The 26,511-nt window shown below is 36.8% G+C and overlaps 1 protein-coding gene across 1 annotated transcript in view; it reads left to right on the forward strand.

The window, feature by feature from the left end:
- Positions 1–534: 534 nt before the first annotated feature.
- The window catches only part of KIF24 (kinesin family member 24), a 48,753-nt gene continuing 22,776 nt past the window's right edge, over positions 535–26,511 (forward strand). The window contains exons 1-5 of the mRNA XM_054583239.1: positions 535–1,157; positions 5,328–5,517; positions 12,461–12,558; positions 17,318–17,533; positions 20,978–21,065. Coding sequence (XP_054439214.1) covers positions 535–1,157; positions 5,328–5,517; positions 12,461–12,558; positions 17,318–17,533; positions 20,978–21,065 — 1,215 coding nt within the window. The remainder of the gene's footprint in view (positions 1,158–5,327; positions 5,518–12,460; positions 12,559–17,317; positions 17,534–20,977; positions 21,066–26,511) is intronic.

Consider the following 26,511-nt stretch of genomic DNA (forward strand, 5'->3'; position numbering starts at 1 on the left):
TTAGTTTATAACCCTCTGTGGTTTGCCATTTAATTCTGCTTTCCATTCTAAAAGAGTCCTTAGCCTTTGTGCATTAATCATGGAAACAGTTGTGCAACATGCCTTGACGTTAACTTGAACATCTAAAATTAGTCCTGCTACAATCAGTGGTTGGGAGCAATCTTTCAGTAGTTTGTGGCATGTGTTAAATAGACATCACAAGGTTGGAAAGAACTCCCTAGAAATAAGTAAGTGACTTGTGTTAAATGTGTGTCGCCTGTAGCTATGTATATATACAACTGAAAGTCTCTTTTTATTAAGCAGATGAAGAAACTGTATCTGTTACTACAAATGCATCATAAACATCTTTATGCATTATACTGTTTAATCATTTCAGAAGAAAAATATATTTATTGAAAACTTGGTATGCTAGAATGGATTTTTCTGCATGTTTTGTGGTTTTCATTTTTTAAAAGAATGATTGTATTATATATACTGTATTACAAATGAATGCATTTTTTTTTCTTCAGAGTTTACAGAAACTTGTTCACAAAAATGACATCCTGGTTGTATGAATGTCTTTGTGAAGCTGAACTTGCACAGTATTATCCTCATTTTACTGCCGTTGGCCTTCAGAAAATAGATGAATTAGCAAAGGTTACAATGAAAGACTACTCCAAATTGGGAGTCCATAACATGAATGACCGCAAACGTCTCTTCCAACTTATCAAAATCATTAAGATTATGCAGGAAGAAGATAAAGCAGTCAGTAGCCCAGAGCATCCTCTTCAGACAAGCAGCCTGTACAGCAAGCCTCAGGAACCCAGATCTGGACCTCGCAGACAATTGCATTTTGATTCTCCTGCTGACAGCAAAGACAGAACTACCAGCAACTATGGGTTTGAAATATGCAATTTATCAGATTTTCCTGAAAATGAACAGAAGTCTAACTACCTCAAAGTGCTGGAGCATATGCTACCAGATGATTCTCAGTACCAAACAAAAACAAGAATTCTGAGTGCCATAGCTGCTGATTCCTATGGTCAAACAGAAACTAACACTTCACTCTTTTCATCAAATCGTTTTTCTTCAATGCTGGGGAATTGCGATATTCCTATTATTCAAAGACTCTCTCATGTTTCAGGGTTTAACTATGGAATCCCTCATTCTGGTATCAGGTAATTATTTACATTGTATTTTATTTATTTATTTATTTTTGAAGGGAGGATAGACTTAGGCAAGGGCAGGCCTCTTTATGACCAGAGGAGTGCAACGTACTCCTCATTTACAGAAAATGATAGCAGCTTCTGCATTGGTAATAAAAATACTTTGATAAGGGAAAATTAATGCAAAATTGGGACTTTCCAGGTGGGAGAAAGATGATACTGTTCATGTATATTAAACAGCTGCTACTTGCCAGGATCCACTATTATTCCTATAGCAGACCTATTTCTATTATTTATTGTAGTATAACATGATACATCTAGTGCAGCCATGAAGGTAAAACAGTTAACTAGCCTTATGCGGTGGGGGAAAAAAATTACACAATCCACAGGATGTTTTTTCCGATGTTGAATTTACTTAAACCAATCAAGAGACGTAAAGCTTAGTTAAAAACACAGAGCATGTAGATGAATTAAGTATGTCTTTGGAGAAGTTAGTTTACCTGCACATATTGAAATGTTCTGATTTTGAATGCCTTCTACAATTCTAGCTAGCCCTGGAAGAACAAATGATTTTGGTGATTGAAAAGAATAAGATACTATTGGTAGAGTTTAGGGTTTGAGAGTCAGGGTGATAATAAGTTATTTTCAAGTTAGAATTTTAAATAAGGTCCCTAAGGAGTGAAATATCAAGTAATACTTAATACTAACATTGGTATAATAGAAAATTTTTTAAAAAAATAACATAGCATTGCTTGTTTTGTTTAAAAGTTTTGTATAGTGAGTTATAGAAAAACAAAATACTTTCTTAAGACATATTATCTCTCTCTCTCTCTCTCTCTCTCTCTCAGCTATTATCCATACCTTAAAACACAGTATTTACATCTGGTCTTATATTGGCTAAGATTTCAGAGGATCTCATAACTAACCAGTTCTCTATTAAAAAAAAAAGACCCAATTTTATTTATTTATTAAAAGGTTTATTTATTTATTTTTAGAGAAGGGAAAGGAGAGAAAAAGAGAAGGAGAGAAACATCAGTGTGTGGTTGCCTCTCATATAGCCACCACTGGGATCTGGCCTACAACCCAGGCATGTGCCCTAGACTGGGAATTGAACCAGCGACCCCTTGGTTCACAGGCCAGTACTCAATCCACTAAGCCACACCAACCAGGGCTGAAGACCGAATTTTAAAGATAAAAGTACCTTTAGTAATTTGAAATCTGTAAGTGAATTTTTTGTCAATCTGACCAAAAAAAAATAGGCATGATTTTGATTGATTTACAAAATAATAATAATAATAATAGTAATTACCTACCGTTTTTCCTCCAAAGTGACTTTTTTAAAAATCAGGTGCCTATACTTGTGTGTAAGAATTTCTGGTACAATGAATTAACCAATCAGATACAATCTTATTATGCGATGTAACCAATAAGATGCAACTCTGTTATATGACCTATGTATTTATGGTTCAGAATAGGGCATTCACACCAGAGGGTTATTGTTCTGTTGGCTGTTGTCATTTTTTTAATTTGACAATCTAAGGGAAAAGAGGTTAGTGTCCCTAACTAAATAGTCAGGAATTGCTTGTTTTAAAAATACTTATGGCACACTGGTTGAAAATTGCTTCTGTAGAATATCAGTTGTTCACCCTCCTAAACTCTTGCCTGACCAGGAGCTGCAGCTTGCTGCTATTGTCCAGCATCATGAGTATCTTACCACATATCACTAGCCTGGGAAAAGAACAAAATTCAAAATTTGAAGTGTGGTTTCTACTGAATGTGTCTCTTTTTCATGCCATCATAAAGTCACAAAATTATAAGTTGAATCATTTAAGTTGGGGGCTGTCTATATTAGGGAAATAGAGATAAGAAAGTACATTTTCCCTAGTAATCGTCAATATTGTTTTTTCACTGATACCCTAAGTAGGAGTCAAGGTTTCAGAACCTTGAGAAACTCCTTCACCAAATTAAGGCTTGCTGTTAGAGAGTCTCCTATCCAAAGAATATTCCCTTTGGATATCTCAACTCAAGTACGCTCAAAATAAATTGCTGGCCTCAGAATTTTAGGCATTTAGAGAACTGGTTGCCTTGACTTAAAACTTCAACAGACCTAACTCCAGCTGTCTTATCTCTTTGCATGTCAGACAGATACAGTTTATTTCTTCTAGGGAAGGTTGGACATTAAAACCAGAGCCTTTTAGAAGAATATTCATTTGTTTTTGTCCCTTCAACTTGAAAACTACAGCCCTTTGTTATATGACTCATCCTAAAATCCCTGGTCCATTTTGAAAAGAACATTTTCTGTTCTCTTTGATTATTTTTATACAAATAGGTTATTAATACTCACCAGTAACTAGAGACTTTGACCCAAAGTCCTTGTTAAAATGATGCATTAAAATTTTGCTTTTTCACCAATGTTGCCTCAATAAATTCAATACAAATTGTTTGCTTTTTCTTGTAAACAAAAATAAACAAATACAAAGGAGTAAAACAGTGAACCCTCATATCCCCATCATCCACTTTTAATGATTGTCAAGATCATTAAAATGATCTTGCCACAATTAACCTAAAAATGGTATGTTTTAAAAACTCTGCTTTACGTTGGTTAAAAAACAAAATATGCTTTAAAAGCCTTGAGTAATCATTTATACATTATATTGGAAATTTGCCACTTTTTACTAATTTAGATCCTGTCAAAAAGTAATTTTCCAGCCAGCTACAGGGCTTATAAAATTGAAATTGATAGGAAACAATTATAACAGTGAAATATCCTGTTTAAAATATATGGTGACAAAAGATGATTTGACTGTTTGGTGGACACACCATGCAATATACAGATTATGTATCATAGAAATGTACATTTGAAACCTATATGGTCTTATTAACCAATGTCACCACAATAAATTTAATTTAAAAAATAATAAAATATATTGTAAAAGGCTTTTTAGGGGCTAGTAATCAAATTCTAAAGTGTAAAAAGTGTAAAGGAAGAGAATAATGTCTTGCTAAGACATTCATTGGTATATACACCAAAGGCATTGATTCTTGTAAAACTCCTACTTTCAAGAATTCTTTTTTCTTGTTACCTAGCTTAAAAGGAATTTAAAGGTAAGTGGTCAGTTTTTAGATATATGGTGTTCATACATACCACCATTAGACTCAGAAAGTAAACCTAATGAATTTTGTATTCCTAACCCAAGAATTATTTGCCTCAAATATTCTGGATGTTAAGATTGATGAGTTTCCTGAAGTCAGAGCCAGAGAAGAAACACATCTGAATAGAAGGATGAATTAGTGGTGGATAGAACCAGTCATAAAATTGTCCTATGAAGAAGAAATGTAGGATTGTGTTCTAACAAATAAATACATATTGGGTTGGGCAAAAAAGGAAGTATGAGAATAAGACAGAGGCAGAATATATCTGGGAAGAATGGGAAAAGTACATTGAAACTTACCACATACTTCAAAGTATTTAGTAAATTCATATAGGATTAAAAAAATTACATTGAATGATCAAGAAAACTAGCCCTGGCTGGGTAGCTTAGTTGGTTAGAGCATTATCCTAATATGCTAAGTTTGCAGGATTGATCCCTGGTCAGGGCACATAAAAGAATCAACCAATGAATGCATGAATAAGTGGAACAACAAATCAATGTTTCCCTTTCTCTGTCTCTCTCTCTCCTGTCTCTCTCTAAAATCAATAAATAAAAATTCTAAAATATTTTAAAAAAAACAGTAAGTGTACAAGAATATTTGGACTGAAAGGAAACAGGTTTGGGTCTTGTAAAGGCCTTGGAGGGGTGGTAGCAGCATATTGCATTAGATTTTGAAGATTGATTAGCCTGAGTTTTGGGGATGTAAAGAAAGAGCATCCATCATACATCATTAGAAGGTTTTTGGAAGACCACATCTGGAAACCAAACACATGTTTTAGAGCTAAAGCAAACTCTTAGGGTTTGGGGGTGATTTTTTTTGGGGGGGGTCAGGAATTTTTTTGGAGTGGAATAGGTATGAGCAGAGACAGAAGTAATCAGGAGATTTAGCTAATAACTTTCAGTGTCAAAACTTTAATACACAACATATGTATATTTCACCTTAATTTATAACAAAATGTTCTGATATTTTGATACCTTAAGTAGCCTTATTATTAAAAATAAAGGCCCACTTATTAACATACTATATCAGACAGAACACCTCAGAGAAAGAGAATCCTTGGACTGAGATGGAGAAAATCAGAGTTTGTGTTCGAAAACGCCCCCTGGGTATGAGGGAGGTACGTCGTGGAGAAATTAATATTATAACAGTAGAAGACAAAGAAACTCTACTTGTTCATGAGAAGAAAGAAGCAGTTGACCTTACACAATATATTCTGCAGGTATGATGCTTTCCTTTTGTATTTGGAACTACTATTAAATATGTCAAAGTTTTGCTTTTGTTTGAGTGGCAACATACAAATTCTAAAATCCAGCGTCTGGTTTGGGTGTTGGTCATCTATGATGTAACATTTTCATTAAATCATTGATACCCTGGGCCTTTATTTTTTAAGTAAAAGTGGGGGATACAGAACAATTTCTTCACTCTAGTGTAATAGGGCTGTATTATACACAAATTTAACATGCTTTATGTGAATTTAATTATACTTATTTAGCAAAAAGAATGGGAATGATGCCCTGGCTGGTGTGGTTCAATGGATTGAGTGCCAGCCTGCAAACCAAAGGGTCTCCAGTTTGATTCCCAATCAGGGCACATGCCTGGGTTGCAGATCTGGTCCCCAGTCGGGGGCGCACAAGAGGCAACCACACACTGATGTTTCTCTCCCTCTCTTTCTTCTTCCCTTCCCCTCTCTCTGGAAATAAATAAAATCTTTTTTTAAAAAAGGAGTGGGGGATAAAAGAAATTTAAGTAATGAGTTGGTGATAGACAGGACTTGTCACTGAGCATATGCCCCAGAGTGACTATAAGATCGTCACAGCTTCTCAATTCTCACCTGTCTCTCACTGTTTGAACTTCTCTGGAGTTAAATAATGGAGGATATGTTTTTGAGCAACAAGGCCCCAGATTGCCAGCCAACTGCTTATTTTGATTCTCAACTGTCTTTGAGTTTAGGCTTAATTTGGTGGAAATTGGGCTCTTTGAACAGGCCAATTTGTACAAGCAGATTGCAGTGGGTGAATATAATCCCGGGATATAATTTGGCATCTAACATACAAGGATTTAAATAAAACACTAGTTGCTCAGACACAAAAATATTCACTTCCTGCCAGAATGATCATGAAATCCAAGGAGAAAGGGTTTGGTATTGAAAGGAACTTACTCTAAACTGATAACTCTTCAGTCTCATAGGGAAGCGACAAAACACATAGATGGAAGGTATTCTAATTTAGGTACTCCTAAAATTGTGTAGCAGTTGTGAATAATCTAAAGCCAGAGGATAATCCACCACAAATTAAAATTTGGGAATAAAGAGTTTCTCTTACTCTGAATCTGCCTTCCTAGAACATTCATACTATATTTATCATCTCTTCTTCCTCCTCCCCTTCCGCCTCCTCCACCCCCTTCCTCCCCTCCCCCCTCCCTTCACCCCCAGCCTCCTCCTCCTTTTCTTCCTCTGTCTCTCTCCCCGAACCCTCAAAGTCCAGTGATTGGTAGAGAGAGAAAAAAGTAGAGAGTAATCTGGCATGCTAATATTTCACCTTGGCCAGCTGAGATCTTACTGTACTGCAACAAATCTTGTAACACTGAAGTCATTTTAACACTTCCCCCCTTTTACACTTGCATTGTGCTTTTTCTTTAGTTACAAAAATTGGGTTTAAAAGTAACATTCAAAATAATCCACTGAGTCTTTCTATGGGCACTAAATAACTAGGCCACTGTATAACTAACCCAATCACTTTAACAGCCTTATTGATTGCTGATCAATGCACAGTCTATTAGGTCTAGGTGGGAGGTATTTATTTTGAAGATGGCCCAAATGAACAATTAGTTGTAATAGCTACTTACAGCCATCGTAATAGCCCTATCCAATCACCATCTACCCAAGATTGCCTTAATGATGTTTCTGTCACAGTAATTCCCTCAAGGAGGCATCATCTTATCTTTTGTATTTTTCCATTATCCCAAAACACAATAACCTTACCTCTTTGTTATTACCATTGATCAATACTTATTGAATACCCATAGTTTCCATAGCACTTTCTCGGCTATTTGAACTTTGGACCTTTGCTGTCATAGATCAAAGTCCTTACCTATCAATGCTATAATATAAAACTGATAGGAGTCTTCCCCCCTACCACCTTCTTTTCCTTTCTTATATAGAGAGAAAAAAAGGGAGGTTTATAGGAAATATTGATCGTAGATTCTTTGGGTGTTTTTTAAAAATTCATGTTTGTGTTCATTTAACTAAATGTTGTACCCTTTCAAATCTTCTTCTGTTACTTAGTAAATGTAATCATATATGCATAGTGTGCTATACTACTTACCATTAAACTTAATATCATTGTAATAAGTGAAAAAACAAGAAAAAAAACCTCTACCTGTTTAATTCCAATTTCTTGAACAAAGAAAAATATTAGAGAAAAAAATGTAGTACTGAAATATATCAAAAGTCAACAGTGGTGAGAGCATTTAAAATCTTGCTTCCTAATGGTGTCATCAGTTTGGCTAAAATAAAAATATTTTAAGTATATTTTATTGATTATGCTATTACACTTGTCCCATTTTTTTCTCCCCTTTATCCCCCTCCATCTGGCACCCCCCTTCCTCCAGCATTCCCCCTCCTTAGTTCATGTCCCTGGATCATACATATAAGTTCTTTGGTTTCTCCATTTCCTATACTATTCTTAACTTCCCCCTGTCTATTTTGTACCTACCAATTATGTTTCTTATTCCCCTGTACCTTTTCCCCCATTCCCTGACTCCCTCTCCCCGCTGATAACCCTCCATGTGATCACCATTTCTGTGATTATGTTCCTGTTCTGGTTGTTTGCTTAGTTTGTGTTTTAAATTCAGTTGTTGATAGTTGTAAGTTTGTTGCCATTTTAATGTTTATAGTTTTTATCTTCTTTTTCTTAAATAATTCCCTTTAACATTTCATGTAACAATGGCTTGGTGATGATGAACTCCTTTAGCTTTATTACCTTGTCTGGGAAGCACTTCATGCACCCTTCCATTCTAAATGATAGCTTTGCTGGATAGAGTAATCTAGGTTGTAGGTCCTTGCTTTTCATTACTTTGAATATTTCTTGCCAGTCCTTTCTTGCCTGCAAAGTTTCTTTTGAGAAATCAGCCGACAGTCTTATGGGAACTCCTTTGTGGGTAACTCTCTCTTTTTCCCTTGCCGCTTTTAAGATTCTCTCTTTAACTATTGGCATTTTAATTATGATGTGTCTTGGTGTGGTCCTTTTTAGATGCAACTTGTTTGGGACTCTGTGTTTCCTGGGCTTGTATGTCTATTCCATTCACCAAATTAGGGAAGTTTTCTTTCATTATTTTTTCAAATAAGTTTTCAATTTCTTGCTCTTCCTCTTCTCCTTCTGCCACCCCTATGATTCAGATGCTGCTATGTGTGGAAATGTCCTAGAGGCTCCATGGTCTGTCCTCATTTATTTTGAATTCTTGTTTCTTCTTGCTGTTCTGGTTGAATGCTTATTTCTTCCTTAGTTCCAAATCATTGATTTGATTCTCACCTTTGTCCCCTCCACTGCAGATTTTTCTCTATTTCATTTAAGGTAACCTTAATTTCTGCCTGGGGCTTTTTTATGCTGTTGCAGTACTCGGTGAGTTCTTTGAGCATCCTGATAACCAGTGATTTGAACTCTGCATCTGATAGGTTGCTTATCTCCATTTCGTTTAGTTCTTTTTCTGGAGTTTTGTTCCGTTCTTTCATTTGGGCCATATTTCTTTGTCGCCTCAATTTGGTAGCCTCCCTGTGTTTTTTTCTGTGTATTAGGTAGAGCTGCTTTGACTCCCTGTCTTAGTAGTGTAGCCTATTATAGAAACATGCACCTGTAGGTTTTATGGGGATGGGGCAACCCGTGTCACCGCTCTGTGGCTCTGTGGCTCTTTGTGGGTGAGAGTTCAGATAGGGGACAATGCTGCTGCCTGGCCTCTGGAATTTTGCCCTGGAGAAGCTGTCTTCTGGCACTCACCCTGTTGTCAGTCACTTCAATTTGTCTCCATATGCTGCTGGTGCCCCTTCAAGCTGTTGCCCTGGTGCTGAATCCCAGGGGGAGTCAGTCTGTGTAAGTCCTAAGACCATTGCAGGCCCTTTAAGAGGAGTCTTCTGAGATTCCTGCAGTTTCTCCCACTGCTCAAACCCCTACTGGTTTTTACACCCAGAAGTTATGGGGACTTATCTTCCTGGCACTGGAACCCTGGGCTGGGTGGTCTGGACTGGGGCCGGGGTCCTTTGCTCCGAGGTAGCCCGCCCAATATTTATCCACCACACGTGAATGTAGGACTGCCCGTTAGGTATCTCTCGGCCTCTCTGCGCCTCTGCTTCTCCATGCCTCTCCACACTTCTCCGCCCCTCCTACCTGTCTGGATGCATGTAGCTTCTTTAAATCCTGGGTTGCTATACTTCCATACAGCTAGATATTCTGACAAATCTGGGTGATATTTGTTTTGTAGTCTAGTTGTAATAATTTTTGCTATAGTTGTGTGAGGAGGCAAAGCATGTTTACCTATGCCTCCATCATGACTAGAAGTCTGGCTAAATTAAACTCATATAAAAAATTTTTTAAAAGTGAATGGTGGCTATCTCTAAGTATTAAAATTTACAGATAATTTGTTATCCTTTGTTGTTTTCCTTATTTTTAAAATCTTCTAGAGTCAGCTGTATTGTTACCTTTATGTGAAAAAGTAAAAACTTTTGAATAGGATAGATTTACCTATTTCAAAATCAAAAGATACAAAAGGGTATACAGTGAGGAGTGTCTCTCTAATTCCATTTCCTCTTTGAAGGCAACCAGTATTACCTGTTACAAGTGTCTTTCCAGAGATATTCTATAAATATGATATTACTTTTATAATATGAAAACACTTATTTAAAAAATAAACTATGAAACTCAGATCATATCAAGGCCAAAATGTTCATCCAACTTCACTGATAAAGTATGATCAAATGAAAGAATATATGAAGCAAAGGACATTATGAATTGTAATAATCTTGCATGTTCACATATCTTTCATTAAAGATAATTACAAAAGTACTGGAAAAATCAATACCTAAATTCTGTTGAAAGGTAAGATACTAATCCCAGTCAATAAGTGCTTTTTAAGGTATTTTACTCAAAATCTAAAGTTATTCACTAATACTTGTAGAAGAAAAGGAAAAATAGCTATATACTTCATGAAATAAATGAAAGTCCAAAAAATGTATTTCTATATTTACTTCCGTTCATTTTTCTTATTTTCCTGAGAAATATCAAATATATAAAATGTATTTTGTTTTTGTTTTCATACTGGCTATATTTGATCAATGAATGGATTTGACTCCTTGCTTAAAGACCAGTTAAAAGTTAGATATGAATCATGTTCATTAAAGCCAGATTTTAGAGATATATTTTATTGTATATTTTGCCATTTTCAAGCTTAATTAAGAGTATAATGAACCCCCATGTACCTATCACCGAGATTCAACAATTATAAACATTTTACTGCTCTTGAAATCATATCACATTTTTCAAAGTCCTAAAAGTTGACAGATCTCTTTATTATGCTACACAGATTAATTATTTTCTTACCTCCTAACTTTTGGGGATTTTTTTCTAACTGATAAATTCCTTTTTTGCCCCCAATTTCTTCTTAGATGACCTAACAAATTTCCATTCTAATGTAGTGATACCTGAAACAGACTCGAACCTGGGGTAGAGTGACCCACAGCAAATTGGCCCAAGTTCACTTTTCTGGATTTGCCAACACAGTTTTTCCTTAACTGGATGTTTACAGTAGGTCCAAAAAGTAGCAGAAGAGAAGGCCTCATCTCTCATTCATTATGTATGGACTGCCATTATGATACTACAGTCAGGCTTAAAATTATTTGGGCTTCTTACTCAGATATAGTGGGGCTGCCAACATGATAAGCCTCTGAATTATGCAAATAATTATGGCTCCTGAACTAACGTTTACCAGACCCAATTCAATGGAGTCTTCTATCTCTCCTTTTCCAGATTACTTTTCATTTGGGAGTCATCTTGGATTCCTTTTTCTCCCCACCTTCCCACGTTCAGTCAGTTGCCAAATTTTATGTGCATTCATCTCCTTTAGTTCCATTATCATCCTCTAATTTAAATCCTTTTTATCTCATCACTGAATTACTAGTGTTCCTGTTCGCAACCCATTCATAGTGCGAAACCAGATTAATCTTTCAATAAAATGGCTCAAATCATTCCTCTCCTTTGCAAAACTTTTTATTGTTTTCCCACTGTATACCGAATTAAATAAACATATCACCCCCTTCTTTAGTCCCAGGACCCCTACAACATAGTCATAACTCATTACTCTAGCCTTCTTTTGTACTTTTCTACCACGATCCTAATTTCAATCACATTGAATTCTCCCTGTTCCCTAAACATTCTTCATGCTTTCCTGCTTTGACTGCTCATGTTTTCACTGTGTTTAGAGTACCTTCCCTGCCTTCATCTCTACCTCTCAAAATTCTCTTTTCCCAATGGCCCATTCCCAATACAGTCTTTTTCTCATTCAGTCTTTCCCAATCAGAGGAAATACGTTTCTAGTTTGATTTTCACATATACTTTATCTCTCAAGTTTTTCTGCCTTATAGTCATTTGTAAACTTGTCTGGATTAACATCTTTAGGCAGTAGGGTGGGTTAATGGTAGGGTAATGTCTTTATCTTTGAGTCTCTTGAAAAGCCTACTGCAGTATACATGCTACCAGCTGAGCAATAAATATTTATGAAATTAAAAGTTAAGCTATGTAACTTAGGGAATGGAGGTCTTCCTCCAGAATTCCCCCCTTATGTCATGTGAGCCATATCTGGGCTATGAGGATAATCTCCATAGAATTCAGTTTCTCTCCAGGACCCAAGGAGGATTGGCTCCCTCTTGTACTCATTAATTTACTTCATTTAAGAGAGGATAAAAATTGTGTGCCTTAGTTTTTACATTATAAAAACATGTCTGAGATCTCAAGTAGAAGAAGGCCCTGTCCTTTGGCAGGGTTTTGTTGTTGTTGTTTATTTATTTATATGTTTATCATAGTTACTATTAGTTAAAAATGTTATTTGTGCTTTTATCATGTGTTAACTGGAATAGTGGTGAAGAAAATGTCTCTATAAAAACCAAATTTCTTTTTCAGCATGTTTTTTATTTTGATGAAGTCTTTGATGAGGCATGTACCAATCAAGATGTATACATGAAGACTACTCACCCACTTATTCAGCATATTTTCAATGGGTACGATAGTAATTTTTTGCTTCTCCTGCTCTTTATTTTCTATTTTTCATAAATCATATTTTTTAAAATAAATATCAGCTATGCCCTATGCTTTTTTAGTTCTTTTGAATTAAACATGAATTTGTGTTTTGCTTTTATGAATATAAATTCATTTCTTCTGAAAAATTTAGTGTCTCTATTTGTAGGATTTACCAAGCATTTAGGAATTTCCAGCAAAATTTCCTTTTATACTGATGATATTCTCTGTGCTTAGTGGAAAAATATAAGCTAACAAGATAATTTCATCAAAGTCCTCGGGGAGGGGAGAAGATTTAAGTGGTTATAGTTAGTTTGAACTTTTGATACTAGGAGTTATGTATTCTGGCTATAGTTTCATTAATTTTCTCCTTGGAGTAGGATGGATAAGTGACTATTACTTATCCAACTTTCATAAATGTATTTTTTAAATTTTGAAATAGCTAGCTCAGTTGATTAGAGCATTGTCCAAATACCTCAAGGCTATGGGATTTGATCCCCGGTCAGGGCACATACAAGAAACAACCAATGAACGCATAAATAAGTGGAACAGCAAAACAGTGTCTCTCTCTCAAACCAATACATTTAAAAATTTTTTGAAATAATTTATACTTAATAAACACTAAATGGTACAGAAAAGATAGTAGGGGCTTCTGTTGTGTATTTAAAATGTAGGCATGTATGCCAAATAATCTACTAGAGTTGATGATTCTAGAGTATTTTGATTATTTATTTATTTATTTATTTATTTTAATTTATTTTTTCAAATACATTTGTCTCTGCCTACCCCCCACCACTTTCCCTTGCGCCCTCCTTCCCTCTCTCCCTCCCTCCCTCAGCTCTTCCCCTTTGGTTTTGTCCATGAGTCCTTGCTATATGTTCCTTGACTTTCCCCTTCCCTTCCTTTCCCCCTCCCCTTCCTTCTTCCCTCTTGTCTCTGTTGATTTCTTTTCCTTTCAGTGTTGCTGGTCTTATTTTCCTTGCATCTTTGTATTGTTGGTTAGGTTCCACTTATAGGTGAGATCATATGGTATTTGTCTTTCGCTTCCTGGCTTATTTTGCTTAGCATAATGCTCTCCAGGTCCATCCATGCTGTCGCGAAGTTTAGTAGTTCTTTTTTTCTTTCTGCTGCATAGTATTCCATTGTGTACATGTACCATAATTTTTTGATCCAATCATCTACTGATGGGCATTTAGGTTGCTTCCAACACTTGGCTATTATAAATTGCGCCGCTATGAACATTGGGGTGCATAGGTTCTTTTGTATTGGCGTTTTGGTTTCACAGGAGAATTTTACAAAACATTTAAGGAAGAGCTAACCCCTGTCCTTCTCAGACTATTCCAAAAAATCCAAGAGGAGGGAAGACTCCCAGACTCTTTCTATGAGGCCAGCATCACCCTAATCCCAAAACCAGATAAAGACCCTACAAAGAAAGAAAACTACAGGCCAATTTCGCTGATGAACATAGATGCTAAAATCCTCAACAAAATATTGGCAAACCATATCCAGCAACACATTAAAAAGATTATCCACCACGATCAAGTGGGATTCATTCCAGGGATGCAGGGATGGTTCAATATACGCAAGTCAATAAACATGATACATCACATAAATAAAAGACAAGACAAAAACCACATGATCATCTCGATAGACGCAGAAAAATCATTCAATAAGGTACAGCACCCATTTATGATCAAAACACTCAGCAAAATGGGAATAAATGGGGCATTCCTCAACGTAATGAAGGCCATATATGAAAAACCTACAGTATTTTGATTTTTATGTTTTAAAATAACCTTTATAGTGTTAAAATAATTGAGGTATAATTTACATGCAATAAGGTACAGATCATAAGAAATATTCAGGTTTAATGAGTTTTGGTAGTTGTATACATCCAGCTAACCAATACCTGGAACAATATATAGAATATTTTCACTACCCCCAGAAGTTCTCTTATGTCCCTTTTTAGCTTATTTCCTACTATCACCCCCAGGTCTTCTCTATTGACCTGCTTTCTGTCACTCTGGATTAGTAATAGAATCATTATGATATACATTCTTTTATGCCTGGCTTCTTTGCTTAACATGTTTTGTTTTGTTTTTTTCTGTATTAGTACATGTTGCATGTACCCATTGTCTTTATTGCTCAGTAATAGTCCCTTCTATGAACATACCATAATTTGTTCATCCATTCTCCTGTTGATTTACATTTGGGTTGTTTCCATTTTTGGACTATTGCAAATAAAGCTGTGTAAACATTTTTGTATAAGTGTTTTGTGGACATATTTTCATTTATCTTGGATAAAAACCTAGAAATGGAATTGATGGCTCATAGGATAGGTGTGTTTATAAGAAAATATCAGTTTTCCATGCATTACTTTATACTTCCAACAGCAATCAATGTATGAGAATTCCAGTTCTGCATCCTCACCATGTTTGGCATTGTCAGCCTTTTTTATTTTAACCAATCTAATGGGTATGGAACTGTATCTTACTGTGTTTTTAATTTGGACTTTCCTAATGCCTAATGATATTGAGCATCTTCTCGTGTGCTTATTGGTCATTTAAATATCTTCATTTGCCCTTTTTTTGTTGTCTTTTTATCATTGTTTTGTACAAGCCATTGAAATTTTTTATAATTATTTGTTTAAGCAGGCTAAAAAAGTAAAATATCTTGCACATTCAATTTCTTATGCACAAAATCTAGAGAGTGCTGTTTGAGGAGTAAATTTTGACAATAAGTTAGAATTTGGATGTTAAAACATTAACGATAAGAAATAAGGGAGTTGCAATTTAAGAACAGCTTAACTATAAATTCTATAAAGTGTAATAGAGATTCCTCTATGACCATATTTGTTATTTTAAAATCTCATCACTAAAATAGTCCAAAGATAGGCAAGGTGATATTCTCTACTCTCATTCTGCTAGTTCTTCAGTGTGTGCAAATTTTCCTTCTGTAATCATTTTCTAACTGTGCCTCCACCCACACTGCTAGGACCCACAGTTTGTTGGGGTTTTTTAAAATTTTATTTATTGTTTTTGGAGAGAGAGAGAGGATACAAGAGAGAAATACTGATTTGTTGTTTCACTTATTTACGCATTCATTGGTTGCTTCTTGTATGTGTTCTGACCACATACTGAACCTGCAACCTCCACCACCTTGACGTATCATGACAGTACTCTAACCAACTGAGCTACTTGGCCAGGGCCTGGAAGTATTAGTTTAAAAGATAAGAAGTAACTGGTCTGTGCTTCAAGCAGTTGAAATCTGACTAGCTCCCATCTCTTGATTCTCACACTTCCATGGTTCTTGTGCTCTTGTCATATCACTCTTTGTTTTCTGTCTAGCTTCAGTTCCCTTTCGTTGTGTTCATCACTCTCTACTCAACAGTCTCCTCCTACCTCTGTGTCCATACATTTTTTTTTTATTAAAAAGTAGCTGTTGTCATCATTAATCCACGTGATTCCCATTCAAGAGTCTGCAATAACTATTTACTACCTAACATTATGTTCACTTTCTACCCTTGGTTCTATTATACGTGGTTGGATCCCACAATACTCAAGTAATTTTGGCCTGTAACTCCTCTTAAAACATACAGTGATTGGCCCTAGCTGGTGTGGCTCAATGAATTGAGTGTCAGCCAGCAAACTAAGAGGTTGCCGGTTCTATTCCCAATCAGGGCCTGTGCCTGGGTTGTGGCCCAGGTCCCCAGTTGAATTCATATGAGAGGCAACTGATCAATGTATCTCTCACATATAAATGTTTCTCTCCCCCTCTTTCTTCCTCCCTTCTCTCTCTAAAAATAAATAAATAAAGTCCTTTTTTAAAAAAATATTGTGATTGGTAGGTTGGTCTTTTAACTCTCCTTTCCACCACTTAATCTGCAGTTCATTACAGTCATACAGGGTGTGTGCACACATTTATCCACATGCAAGAACAGTGATTCTCACTTAGAATCACAGAACATCAGGGCTAGAAGGGATCTTAGAAGTAACTTAGCAATTTATTGATGAAAGTGAAAATTGAGACCCTGAGAGAAGCTCTTTTATGAGTCCTTCCTCAATATTTTGCTTACATTGATTTCACCTGTTTCAACTTCCTTTATATTCATTTAAGTGGTTGCTACCATCATGTTTATCACATGATCTTCTATTATTTAGTGTATTTAATTCTCTATTACTTCTTTCACCAGACTTGTCTTTCCAGATTAGCACAAAATCATCTCTGGGATCCTCTAAAACATCTGGCACGAGTCCTTGTTTCCTTATCTTTCAGATTTATCTTATGGTTTTACCAGGTCCATAAAAAATTTCTGTCAGAAAACTTGTGTACTGCTTTCAGAATGTTTCTTCTCTTCCTGTGTTTTAGTAATGTAAAGCCCTCTTCCCCTGAAAAGGAGTATATGGTTATAGCTGAATTTTATCAAAGATTCTTTTTCAACCTGACTTTTATCATTAAAAATCTATGGGTAGATCCCTTGCCGGTATGGCTCAGTTGGTTGGAGCATTGTTCTGTAAACCTAAAGGTCATGGGTTTGATTCTTGGTCAGGGCACATGCCTGCGTTGTGGGTTCAGTCCCTGGTTGGGGCATGTATGAGAGGCAACCAATTGATGTTTCTCTCCCTCCCACCCCCCATCTCTAAAAATAATAAGCATGTCTTCAAGTGAGAATTAAAAAAAAAATCTATGGGTAGATTAGCATTTCTCTCATGTATAAGTGATAACAAATTATTCTTCCCTTAGGGGCAATGCCACTTGCTTTGCATATGGACAAACAGGTGCTGGAAAGACCTACACCATGATAGGAACTCATCAGAACCCAGGACTGTATGCTCTGGCTGCCAAAGATATCTTCAGGCAACTAGAAGTGTCCCAGCCAAGAAGGCACCTCTTTGTGTGGATCAGCTTCTATGAAATCTACTGTGGACAACTTTATGACCTTCTAAATAGAAGAAAAAGGTACTGGATATGGCTGAAAACTGGGAACCTCTTCATTGTTGTTTTAAGCCAGAGTCCCACTGAATCACGGGATTTAATGAGAGTCTTTGGTTTTCTTTACTTATTTTTTGAAAGATTTTATTTATTTTTAGAGAGAGGGGAAAGGAGAAAAAAGAGAGGGAGAGAAACATCAGTGTGTGGTTGCCTCTTGCATGCCCCCTACTGGAGACCTGGCCCGCAACCCAGGCCTGTGCCCCGAGTGGGAATCGAACCAGCTACCTTTTGGTTCGCAGGCCAGTGTTCGATCCACCAAGCCACACCAGTCAGGACTAATGAGAGTCTTTGGTACATTAATACCATTTTGTGAAATGAGAATCTCCTAAATCAGATACATATTTTTTAAACTGTCAGTTCAGCTATATAAAGATGAAAATTAGCCTTTCAAGTGATCAATAGTCTCATGTTTATCCCTTTTAGCTCTGGCTGGTGTGGCTCAGTGGATTGAGTACTGGCCTATAAACCGAAAGGTCACCAATTCAATTCCCTGTCAGAGCACGTGCCTAGGTTGCTGGCCAGGTCCCCAGTTGGAGACATGCAGGAGGCAGCAGATTGATGCTTCTTTCCTTCTCTTTCTCCCTCCCTTCCCCTCTCTAAAAATAAATAAATAAAAATCTTTTAAAAAAAAGATTATCCTTTTTATTTTGGTCTATGAGAAAGGTCTAATTTCAGGAGGTCAGGAAACCAACATATACTTAAATCTCTTCATATTCTTTTGACCTATTACACTGGAAGAACTATAAATAATGTTTCCCACTTTTTCTTGTTTTTTTTTCTTTTTTTCCCTCGGTAATCTTAGGGTGGGCTTCATGATAGTTTTCTTAAGTCAGTTGAATGAGAAGAAAATCTCTTTACTTCACATTAGACTTTGAACTCTTATGAGGCTTAAACTATTACCCTTACAATAATTTAGAAACATATTCAGTAACTCTGATTTTAAATCCCTATTGTATTTTCATTGCATAAAGTTTTATTTAGGTTAAACAGATGACTAAGTAGGAGGCAATGAAGTTGTGAAAGTATTGGCTGACTGGGAAAATAAGGAGTAGAGAGGAAGTAGGGGAGATGGAAGTATAAAAATTTGTCATAACAGAATTAACCAGACTTGAGACATGTTGGGAGTAGCTACACCAGGTAGAGAGGAGTGAGTTGAGGCTGAACATGGTAGAAGTATGGGGAAACCAAACAAGTGAAATAGACCAGCCCCACATCAAAGGTATCTAGGCCCCTCAGGAGCTGTCCAAAGGGACATGAATTTCTATGAGCTCCAAGCAAGCACTGGAATGGGGAGTGGAGGTAGAGGAGCAGCTCCAGTTCAGTAGGGAAAGTGTGATAAGGCCAGCCCCCATTGAAGAGGGACGTCAGAGTATTGAGTATCATAACTGGAGAGACCACTGAGTGGATTTAGGCAAACCATTGTTCTGTGGACTATCCTAACATTCGGGTATGCCACAATTCAGAGAATATATAAGTTTTGGGGGGTTCAGTTGTACCAAATAAAAGAGGGTGCCACTCTGAAATTGCTTTGGCAAAGAGTTGCCTTTCTTTTTTACCCTCTCTGTATTGGTTTTGAAGCCTCAAGTCAGCTTAATCATGTCTTTTCTTCCGACCCCAACAATCTTATTAGGGGCCCTTTCCAGTCAGAATGGCCACTTCCTTTAAAGAATAGTTGGCATGAAAATTGAAGCCACCATTGTGCTATGTATATGGTTTGTTTGTTTTTTGGTGTGAAGGGACAGATTTTTCAGCTGTAATGAGTGTAATTCTTTAATGAATAACCCAGGTGTATTAGCATTCTTTAATTACAGCCAAAGGTATGGGAACGTGCTAATCCCTGGTTTGAAGCTTCTCTAGGGCTCAGTAGGGAAGATCCAGACTTACTCTGTGAGCTAATCTCTGATTAATTGGCTAATATCTCTTTGTTTCCTCACCTTCTCGGGCTTCTGAAATGTCCCATCCACTGATGGCCACACTTTCTTGTTTGTTTAGAGCTGTTATGATTTAGTCTGTTGTTTTTATAATATATTTTCTATAATAATAGTAGGGCTTTGACAAACATAGATAAAAGTATATATACACACACATTATATATATATAGTACACCTCTTAAACTAGAAACCAGAGTTTAAGGATCTTCAAATTAAGTCTTAAAAGTAGAGGATAAATTGTTTTTAATACCCTTGCATAAAAACTGTTAGAAATCTTGTTCATAGGATTGAAAAATCTAGCAGTATGTTTTGGGCTGTCTATTAGGAACCTTTCTGGGGTGGCATAGGTCCTAGGAAGTATGTTAAGGAATGACATGAGGGTTCTGAAAGCCAGGTCTATCTTTTATTCCAGAAACCTAACTGTTCCAGTAGAGTTGTTTTCTGAAATGGTCATGGGCATCAGTGAACAGTTTTCCTCCAATTTTATAAAAATTTGGAAACTTGGGAGAAGCATAGGCTGAGAATAAAAATTTTTGGAGAATGTCATTTCCTTTTTTATGAAATTCAGTTTCATTTCTAACCTTAATCAGTGTCTTATTGAGGGAAAAAAATAATCTTAGAGTCTGATAGATTCAGTTCCTGCTCCTTGATGAGTCTGGTTTAATGATGAGGGTAGACCATGACCACTTGTTACTTTCATGCAGGCCTGAAGCATTTAGTTGTAGCATCAGCTCTCCCTTGTTCCCTTAGAAGATATATCAGGACTGCTTATGTTGGAAGTAAAATAAAACCCCACTTATACTGGCTTAAGCATATTAAGGAGGTCATTGTCTCATGTAACTAGAAAGCCCAGAGATCTGTCAGGTCTTAGTGCCTTTACTGTGCAGCTCAGAGGTCTTAATAAGGACCCAGTTTCTTTACATCTCTGCTCTACCTTCTATGTTGTTGGCTTCAGAACTTTTTCTTTTGTGAGTGTTAAATGGTTGCAGCTGCTCCCAGGGCCACGTGCTTTTACTTCCAGAGCGAGCAAGCGAGAGCGAGCGAGCCTCACATCTGGGTACCTAACAACCAGAGACTAGGACTTTATTTTGATTGGACCTGTAGAGATACCGTATCTACTCCTAAGCCAGGCACTCTAACCAGAGTTATATACAGCCTATGCCACTGATTGGCATAGGTTTGGGTTATACATGTGGTTTTTTGGGGGGTTTTTTTTTTGTTCCCCTTCCCTCCTATACTTTCCTTCTTTTAATTGTAGTCAAAGATGCCAATTTGTTTATAACAATCAAGGACCACTCCTGAAACCCTGGGTGGGGGGCCAGGATATGTGGGAATGGCTGGGGAGAGTGCACATGAATCTCACCCATAGGCCAAAAACTGCTACTCAATAATGGGGAAGTAGTGGAGTGGTTTCTGGGGAGGCAAGAACAAAGTCTATTACAGCAGTTGTGTCATACCAACCATGTTCTTGCATCTGCAGGCTCTTTGCAAGAGAAGATAGCAAGCACGTGGTACAGATTGTAGGACTGCAAGAGCTTCAGGTGGATAGCGTGGAGCTCCTGTTAGAGGTAACTCTCCCTTCTCTACTACACCACTATAGCAGCCTAAGTACAGGGAAAGAATTCATTTTGCTATCTAGCAAGTGTAATGGACTCAGGTTTAGGCAAAGGGCAATGGCAAGCATACCACTTCACATTTATAAATGTGAGTCCTTATAGGTTCTCTATAAGGTGGTTGTCTCAATGCTATGGTAGTGGGAGGTAGGGCATGTGGGAGAACCTAATGCTCGAGAAGATACTCTTGGGCCAGTTTCAAAGTCTGCTAATGTGTACTTCTCTGGTACACATTAGTGGGCTCTGAGAAAAGCTGCTAGAGAGAAATACTCTTCTTTTAAATAAAAGAATTTATTTTTAAGATTTTATTTATTTTTAGACAGGGGAAAGGAGGGAGAAAGAGAGGAAGAGAAACATCAATGTGTGATTGCCTCTCACACGCCCCCCCAGGGACCTGGCTGGCCACCCAGGCATGTGCCCTGACTGAGAATCGAACCAGCGACCCTTTGGTTCTTAGGCTAGCGCTCAGTCCACTGAGCCACACCAGCCAGGGCTAAAAAAAATTTTTTATATGTAATACTTTCACATGGGTTTAAAATTCAAAAGATACAATGAAAATATCCCTTCCATTCTCTTTTCCTGAGGTAACTGACTTTTTTTTGGTTTTTTTGTGTATCTTTCCAAATGTATTTTAAAATCTTTTATTAAAAGTTATTCTTTTATTATAACTGAAGTAACACTTGCTCATGATTAAATGTGAACATTAAAAAATATATGATAGAAAAATAAAGTCTTATTTAATTTGCTCTACAGTACTCCCCATTCTCCATGGAGATATCCACAGTTAATAGTTTAGAATAATTAGATTTTTTTTGTCTGTTCTGGAAATTTATTAAATTATGTACAAATATACTTCTGGTGAACCTTCCTTTAATGTAGTTAATATCAACCTGGGTTTACATTAGATCATCAGGTGGATTTTTTTTTCCGTACTTAAAAAAAGATGGTTTAACCTTTTTTTATTGTAAAAAATAACACTATACAGAAAAACGCATAAAACCTAAATGCATACAGTATAAAGAAACAAGTGCCCTCGTAATCAACTACCCACGTTAATAAATGGAACGTTGCAGCACTCCACAAGAACCGAGACTCACTCCCCTAGTATACTGACTTTTATGCTAATCACTTTCTTGTTCTTTGTTACAGTTTTACCAACTATGTGTTATCCATAGATATAACTTAGTTTCACCTGTTTTTTAACTTTGTGTGACTAGAATCACACTGTATACTTTCTTTTGTGTTTTGCTTCTTTTGCTCAGCATTTATGCTTTTGAGTTCAATCTATGTTTTTGCATATGGCTATAGTTGTGTTCATTTTTACTTGTAGCTAATATTCAATCATATGAATGTAGTACAGTTTATTTAACCATTCCACTGTTAGTGAACAATTGGGGTTGTTTCTGTTTGGGGCTCTTCTGAACAGGATGGCTCTCAGTGTCCTTATACCTGTATTTCAGGGTGCAACATCCAAGTTCTCTAGGGTACAGCTGTGATGTGCATATCTTCCACTTCACTAGATGATGCCCATTGTTTTCCAAAGCAGTGTACACTCCCACAAGCAGTATATGAGCCATCCTTTGCTCTTCATCTTCACCAACACAATAATTTTTGAACTTTTGCTTGTTTGTATTTAATTGTATATTTAATTGCATTTCACTGATTAAAAATGGAGTTGAATAGCTTTTTTTAAATCTGTGCACTTCATTTTTTTATTTTAATAATTTTTTTCAATTACAGTTGACATGCACTATTGCATTAGTTTCAGGTGTACACCCCAGTGATTAGACATTATATAACTTACTAAGTGATCATTCTAATAAAACTTCATACCCATCTGACCCTATACGTAGTTATTAGAATATTATTGACTGTATTCTCTATGCTTTACTTTTCATCCCCATGAATGCTCTGTAACTGCCAATTTGTATTTCTAAATCCCTTCACTTTTTTCATCCATACCCAGAACCTCCCTTCCAGCTGGCATCATCGAACTCTTCACTGTATCTATGAGTCTGTTTTTGTTCTGCTTGTTCATTTATTTTGATTTTTAGATTCAACTGAATGAAGTTGAATAGCTTTCCTTTTTTTAACTTATATTTTTAATTTCCTCTTTGGGAATGCCAGTTTTGGCCTTTTCCTGTATTTTGGATTGTCTGTCTTTTACTGATTTGTATACTCTGGATATGAATCTTTTGTCAGTTTTTTATGTCATAAGCATGTTGTCTTTGTTCTCTGGCTTGTCTTTCTAGTTCCATCATGTCTTTGTTGTCGTTGTTGTAGTTCAGTTACAGTTGTCCCACATTTTCCCCTGTTGCTCTCCCCTGCCCCATCCACATACCCACTGCCCCCCTGCCCCCACTCCCGCTCCCACAGTCAATACCAACCCAGTTGTCCATGCTCATGGGTCCTCTCTACGTGTTCCTTGACGTGCCCCTTCCCCCTCTTTCCCCTGAAACCCCCCGCCCTCCTCCCCTGTGGTCGCTGTCAGTTTGTTCTTTATTTCCTTGTGAGGCCATTTAATCAGAATCTCTCAAGGGTGAGGCCCAGATATGAACACTATTATTTTAAATTGAAATATAGTTCACATGTCATAAAATTCACCTTCTTAAAGTATATGCTTCAGTGGTTTTTTAATGTAATTTTCTTATTAAGATAGAATCCATATACCGTAATAGTCACCCTTTTAAAATATACAGTTGAGTGATTTTTTTTGTATTTTCAAAAAGTTGTATGGACATTACCACTATCTAATTCCAGAACATTTTCATCACATCAAAATGAAAACCCATACTATTAACTAGTTACTCCTTTATTTCCCCTCTCCATTCTGCCCGGCAATTTTTATCTCTATGGATTTGCCTACTAATTTTTATCTTTATGGATTTACCTACTCTGGCCATATCATATAAATGGAATCACATAATATGCATCAGTTTGTCTCTGGCTTCTTTCCTTTAATATAGTATTTTCAAGGTTCATCCATGTCATAGCATATATCAGTATTTTTTCCCTTTTATGGCTGAATAATATTCTATTGTATGGATATATTTTATTGATTCATTCATCAGTTGATGAACATGTAGATTTTTTTCACTTTTTGGCTATTATGAATAATGTCAAGTACAAGTTTTTGTATAGAAATATGTTTTCAGTTTTCTTGTGTATATGCCTAGGAGTGGAAGAGCTGGGTAATACTTTTTGAGGGACTCAAACTGTTTTCCCAAGTGGCTGCACCATTTTTACATACCTACTAATGGTGTATGAAGGTAGGTATTATTCTAAATTCCAACAGGCAGCCATCATTGTCATTCTTCTAGTATATCCAACAAGGCTGGCTAGAGTCAAAGGCAGAAGCTGGAAGGACAGGCTGGGGTACTTAACTATACTCACCTTTAGAACAGCTTTACAATATACCCCTCCGTGGATCTGGTTGCATGAAATGGCAGGGTGGCCCTCCATTGATTTGTCTTTTTCTCACAGTTTCTCTTTCCTGGGACAAACAGGTAACTTATAAAAGGGATGGGACCCTCATATTTGTGTGATTATTGTCTGAGTCCTGGGATCCAAAACCTGAGGATAACACCTGAGTATGGCTGTTTTAGAGGGTCACCTAAGAGTCAAGAGCTCCTTGGATTGCAAAGGCAGGCACAAAAGTGTTTGTGATGTGTTGAAGGGGCTTCCCTGAGACTGTGACCATACTTACCTGTCCAGAACTCTCTCCACTGTGGAGTATTAAGGAAATTACACCTATTCCCAGGGCCCCACTTTCCCCAGCCATTTATTTGTTCTTTGGCTGGGAGTTTCAAGATATTTGGTCCTCATGATTCCTTTGTCCCTGGAGATTACACCAATTCAATGGGAAAGGAGCAAACACTAAGAAGTCGTCCCATTTCCTTTGCTATGGGCTGTAACTGTGCTAATGGGCTATCTGGTGTCAAATCACACTCTCGCCATGGAAGAGTTTATGGCACTGCTGTGTCCCAAGGTGTGTTTCCTAAGCAGAGAGAAGTTTCTTGTTAGTCCACATATTATTGCCATTGATACTCTCAGTCTGTAGTTCTTATGAGGTTGTACAAGAAGGAAACCAGCTGAGATCAAGGTGGAAAGTTGGTATAAATTATGAATATTTGACACAGTAACCCTCATAAACATTTATTGACTTGAAACAACAGAACTTGCTAACTCAGATGTCACACTTTCACTGTCTCAGGTGTTGCTGTTCATGCTCACTCAGGTTTCACCCACGTGTTTGCTCAAGTGTCACCCTCAGGTATCATCTTCAAGTGTTACCCTCACAGATCACTATCAGGCTCACTTAGATATGGCCACTTTTTACCCGCCTCACAACTGGCAGCTTTTTAAAAATCATTTCCTTGGCTGTAATTGGTAGCAGAGGCCCACATAGCAAGAGCTTCCTCTAGATAAGCCTCAGTTATATACCGGTGATAGAGACTTAATCTATACATATTGCCTATCTTACTGAAGTACTCATAGCCCTTCTTTGATATTTGTGCAGGAAACTTAGTGATTAAAGCCTTTTAACTATAAATGGAGCTGAGTCCCAGTGCTGTGTATTCTTGAGCATGTCCTTTACTTTTCTGAACCTGAAATACATGGATGTTAGTAGATGACTAGGTCTTATAATAGAGAAGGAAATGAGATAACATACATAAAATGCTTACTATGATGGTAGCTCAATTTGTCACATCTATTATTATTATTATTATTATTATTATTAAGTTCCTGAATGTTTCCCAATGCCACAGAATTCAGCAGTTGCCTCTACTTTCTGTTGTAGTGGGTCCCCATTTTACTACTCACATAACATGTTTTATCTAAAGGACCAAGATTTAGAAACTTGTCCAATAGACTTTAGTTATGGAAGAAGGAATTTGAGAAGGAAGGGAGTGGTGAGAGAAAATGGGAGGGAGATGCTAGTGATTTTTAAGATAAGAGCATTAATTTTGCTTTACTTCTAGATTTTATTTTTTAATTTTTAAAAAAGATTTTATTTATTTTTAGAGAGAGGGGAAGGGAGGGAGAAAGAGAAGGAGAGAAACATCAATGTGTGGTTGCCTCTTGTGCACCCCGTACTGGGGACCTGGCCCACAACTCAGGCATGTGACCTGACTGGGAATCGAACTGGCAACCCTTTGGTTCACAGGCCAGCACTCAATCCACTGAGCCACACCAGCCAGGGAGCTACTTCTATACTTCAATTTCACCCAGATAAATTTCTTTCTTTCTCTTTATTCTCTTTATCTCTCCCTTACTCCCTCCTTTCCTTCCTTCCTTTCCTTTTATTCTTTTTCTTTTCTTGTACTGGGGAGCCCACAGAATCTTGTGTTGAGCCATAAAACTCTATGTCCTCATGCAATTGATTGATTTATATTTATGA

This window comes from Pteronotus mesoamericanus, unplaced genomic scaffold, assembly GCF_021234165.1.
Source record: "Pteronotus mesoamericanus isolate MK-2021 breed Mesoamerican mustached bat unplaced genomic scaffold, CSHL_Meso_final contig_73, whole genome shotgun sequence".
Classification (NCBI taxonomy): Eukaryota; Metazoa; Chordata; class Mammalia; order Chiroptera; family Mormoopidae; genus Pteronotus; species Pteronotus mesoamericanus.